Source organism: Cebus imitator, unplaced genomic scaffold (assembly GCF_001604975.1).
Source record: "Cebus imitator isolate Cc_AM_T3 unplaced genomic scaffold, Cebus_imitator-1.0 Scaffold53, whole genome shotgun sequence".
In the NCBI taxonomy this organism is placed as follows: Eukaryota; Metazoa; Chordata; class Mammalia; order Primates; family Cebidae; genus Cebus; species Cebus imitator.
In genome coordinates, this window is record NW_016107368.1 from 4,000,309 (window position 1) to 4,004,899 (window position 4,591).

The following is a 4,591-nucleotide window of genomic DNA, read 5'->3' on the forward strand; positions in this document are numbered from 1 at the left end:
TAGAGACGGGGTTTCACCATGTTGACCAGGATGGTCTTGATCTCTTGACCTTGTGATCCACCCGCCTCGGCCTCCCAAAGTGCTGGGATTACAGGCTTGAGCCACCGCACTGGTAATTTTTTACTGGATGTTGTGAATTGTATTTTGTTGGTGCTAATTACGCTTTTATCTCTACAAATACCCTTGAGCTTTTTTCTGGTACACCGCTAAGGTACTTGACACTTTGGTCCTTGTGAGGCTTTTACGCTTTGTAAATCAGAGCCAGAGTAGCCTTCAGTTTGGGCTGATTTTGTCTCACCACTGGGTAGTGCCTTCTGAGTAGTTCTGATGCCACGTGAATCACCGGTCTTTCCACCCTGGCTATCGGGAAGAGCAAACCATCTGTGGCCCTGAGTATACGCCCCACCCCCCAGTGATTGTTCCCTCTGCTGCTTATGGGTAGCACGTCCCAGCCTCTGGTTTCCTCTCACACATGTGCACTGGGTGGGAGGAGCCCTTTGTGGGTCTCTTCAGTTCTCTGTATGGCTGTGTCCTCTCTGATACTTAGTTCTGAGAACTCTCTCTGCCTTGGTCTCAGAATCTCAGTGCTATCTTACCCTGCCCCCACAGTCCTCCGACTCATGGCCTGGGAAGTCCAAGCAGCCAGCAGGGGTTAGTAAGGGAGCTCTCAGGGATCGCTGTCCCGGGCAGCCTGATGTCCAGGATCTGAAAACCATTGTTGATTACATTTCATCCCATTGTTAGTTGTTTCAGGCAGGAAGACAGTGCTTAGTTCTCCCATCTTGGCCAGAAGTGGAAGTCCTTTCCCCCATGGGAACATTCATCACAGTCCACGTCCTTGTCAGAGCTTTTCCCGAGCCCAGCTGGTGTGGATGGGTGCATTTCTAAGTAGCCCCATAGCTGTTTGTGGGCACAGTGGAAATAGAGAAAAACATGTCTTTGGGTAGGACTTTTGGTTATTAGTTGTGAGTAATGAAGTTTAATGGTCTTGCAACCTCGCATGTTTGTGTGCTTCCATTATGATAACTGATCTTATATCAAAAACAATTGTATTTGGTGGCTGGGTGCAGTGGCTCACTCCTGTATTCCCAGCACTTTGGAGGTCGACTGGGGTAGATCACTTGAGGTCAGGAGTTGGAGACCAGCCTGGCCAACATGGAGAAACACCGTCTCTACTAAAAACACAAAAATTAGCCAGGCATGGTAGTGTGCACCTGTAATCCCATCTACTCAAGAGGCCGAGGCAGGAGAATCTCTTGAACCCAAGAGGCAGAGGTTGCGGTGAGCCGAGATCACGACACTTCACTCCATCCTGGGTGACAGAGCAAGACTGTCGCAACAAAAAAGCAATTGTATTTGGATAGGTCAGGATTGATTAGAACCAATTCAGTAACTAATAATGGAAAACTAAATGTGGAGAGGTAAAAAATAGTGAAGATGATTCTGATTGTCAGGTAATAACTTTAGCAAGTTGTGTGCTCATTTGTATGAGAGAGTAAGAGTGCCCTTTTTCATGAAGGTTGTTGGCGCCAAAGTGGTAACGAATGCCCGCAGCCCGGGGGCTCGATGCTATGGATTCGTCACCATGTCGACATCTGACGAGGCGACCAAGTGTATCAGCCATCTTCACAGAACTGAGTTGCATGGACGAATGATCTCTGTAGAGAAGGTGAGGCAGTTCTCGTCTGTGGTGACTCGCAAATGGAGTTTCCAAGTGAGAAGACTTGGGTCACACATCATTTCTGTCTGTATTATATTTTAGGCCAAAAATGAACCTGCTGGGAAAAAGCTGTCTGACAGAAAAGAGTGCGAAGTGAAGAAGGAAAAATTATCGAGTGTCGACAGACATCATTCTGTGGAGATCAAAATTGAAAAGTAACGTGATTTTTCAAACCTCTCTTGGAATCCCCGGGAGGAGGGCAAGGGCAGCCGCTGTGGACCTTGGAAACCACGCACCTGTCCCCACCTCTACACATGTAGCCTTGCCAGATTCCTGTTTGAGTCTTCACTGATGTTTGTATTTTGCTGCCACCTCAGTATTCAGCTTTTATTTATTTATTTTTTGGAGACAGCGACTCTCTCTGTTGGTCTGGCTGGAGTGCAGTGGCACTGCAGCCTCCACCTTTTCAGGCTCAAGTGTTTTTGCCACTTCAGCCTCCCAAGTAACCAGGACTGCAGGCACACGCTACCAAGCCAGGCTAATTTTATAGCATTTTTTTGTAGAAACGCAGTTTCACCGTGTTGCCAAGACTGGTCTCAAACTCCTGAGCTCATGTGATCTGCCCGCCTTGGCCTCTGAAAATGCTGGGGGATTGCAGATGTAAGCCACCACACCTGGCCAGTCTTTAGCTTTCTGTTTAAAGCTATTTAATGAAGTAACCTGTGTCTTTAAAAAGTGGATACAGATGATCTTCAGTGTGTATTTATGTCCTGATAGTAGCCTTTTGAAGAAATAGTACACACAAAATGGAAGTGTGTGTACCTACTATTTTTTATGTCTTTCCCATATTCTGGTTCATTGTACAGCCTCTCAGACCTTGGAATCATTCCCTCATCCACATTGATTTTCATACAGTTCTCACTTACTAATCACAGCAACTGTCAGGAACCCAGTTTTTCGAAGATAAAGCATCATCCAAATGAATGTAGCGTGATGTAGTATTGCAGTAAATGACCTTGAGCTTGTAGTTGGTGCTGTGTCTGACAGATGGCAAGCATTGCTGTGTTTACTTCAAAATTAAAAATACCCCAAGGCACCCTGTGAGTTCATGGTGGCACCCTGGGGTACCTTGGCATAGTAGTTGGGAACCATGGGTCTGAGATTCTATTTTTATAAAGGGGTGATTTATATCTTTAATCAAAATGGAGGTAGGGACAGACCTTTCAAGGCAGGTGTGGCTTATTGATATTTTTAGCACAGTTACTGGCTTCTGGTTTGAGAAGGTAGATTTCGGTGGTATGTCTGATCACGGCAGTGTCTCAAGGCTGAGTGTCTGCACCGAGTTTACATTGTCAACACAGTTTAGAGGGTAAACATGTCTGTGAACACAGTTGAACTGGGTTTTTGAAGATGTAATTACAAATTTACATCACAGCCAAATTGGAATTATTATTTTATTTATTTGTTTGTTTATCTTGAGACTGAGTCTTTCTCTGTCACCCAGGCTGAAGTGCAGTGCCGTGATGTTGGCTCGCTGCAGCTTCCCCCTCCCAGGTTCAAGGGATTCTGCTATGTCAGCCTCCTGAGTAGCTGGGACTACAGGTGTGCGCCACCACACCTAGCTAAATTTTTGTATTTTTAGTAGAGACAGGTTTCATCATGTTAGCCAGAATGGTCTCGATGTCCTAACCTCATGATCCACCCACCTCGGCCACCCAAAGTGCTGGGATTATAGGTGTGAGCAACCGCACCCGGCCGGAATTAGTATTTTTTAAAAACATTTTACTTTTTGAGATGGGTCACCCAGGCTGGAGTGCATTGACGCAGTCATGGCTCACTACAGCCTCGACCTCCTAAGCCTATGATCCTCCCACCTCAGCGTCCTGAGTAGCTGGGGCTACAGGCGTGGGTCAGCACTCCCAGGTAATTAAAAAAATGTTGATAGAGACAAGGTCTTGCTCTTTTGCTCAAGTGATCCTCCCACCTTGGCCCCACAAGCAAAAGACTGGGATTATAGGTGTGAGCCACTGCACCTGGCCCCAAATTGAAATTAATAGTCCCTTGAGTAGTGGGTGTCAGATGAGACTTTATGAACTTGCAGGTAAGAGCCAGCAACTTCAAAAAGATGCATCCCATCAGCATTGCTAGGAAAAAAAAAAGTCTATATTGGTGGAAGACAGGGACAGTTGCAGGTTTACAATATTCTCGGTATCTTGCATGTGTTTCATTCATTGCTTTTCTGTATTTGTGGGAAAGTTGGTTATAATTAGCTAGCATTATGGGGTGGCCTGTGGCAAGCATCAGGAATACAGCCGTTTCCTTGGTCCTTGCAGTAGCCCTGTGAGGCAGGTGCTCTGTAAAGGAGAGGACGCAGGCCTAGAGAGGGGAGCACACACCTCCTGAGGTCGCTGGGAAATGGCAAGGCTGGGGTTCAACCCATGAAAGTTACCTGGAGCCCCATGGCTCTTAACTGGGTGATGAACTTAAGATCTTTAAGACCAAACTGTGTGCAGGTTGTTTGCCTAGGAGGTTGAGCATTTTAAAATTTGTTTTGACCTTATTTTTTTCTTCAAATAATTAGCCTTCATTAGCCTTCACTTTCATTTGAAGGATTTCTAGATTTAGTGGTCGGCCTTGTGAAATAGAGAAGCTTTCCAAAGAGGGGAAGAAGAGGGGTTTAGTTTTGCCATCTTAGATGAGTAGCAGTTTTTATACAGTTGTTACACAGAAAGCACATGTAATTGTCAGGTGTGATCCCATCACCCAGGGGTGATGCTTTTTGGTGGATATCTCTCCAGTCTTTTTTCCAGCATTTATATTTATCTACTAGAAGGAAAGCAGATGAATAAACACGGAATCTTGTGCAGCAGGGGAAAGGAGTCAGATGCTTTTTATTCCCCCTCAGTTCTGCCTCGGAATTTAAAGACTCTT

The 4,591-nt window shown here is 45.7% G+C and overlaps 1 protein-coding gene across 2 annotated transcripts in view; it reads left to right on the top strand.

The window, feature by feature from the left end:
• The window catches only part of SAFB2 (scaffold attachment factor B2), a 36,640-nt gene that overhangs the window by 17,309 nt on the left and 14,740 nt on the right, over nt 1–4,591 (top strand). For both annotated transcript variants that reach the window (XM_017528377.2, XM_037738404.1), the window contains exons 10-11: nt 1,520–1,669; nt 1,763–1,875. In XM_017528377.2, coding sequence (XP_017383866.1) covers nt 1,520–1,669; nt 1,763–1,875 — 263 coding nt within the window. The remainder of the gene's footprint in view (nt 1–1,519; nt 1,670–1,762; nt 1,876–4,591) is intronic.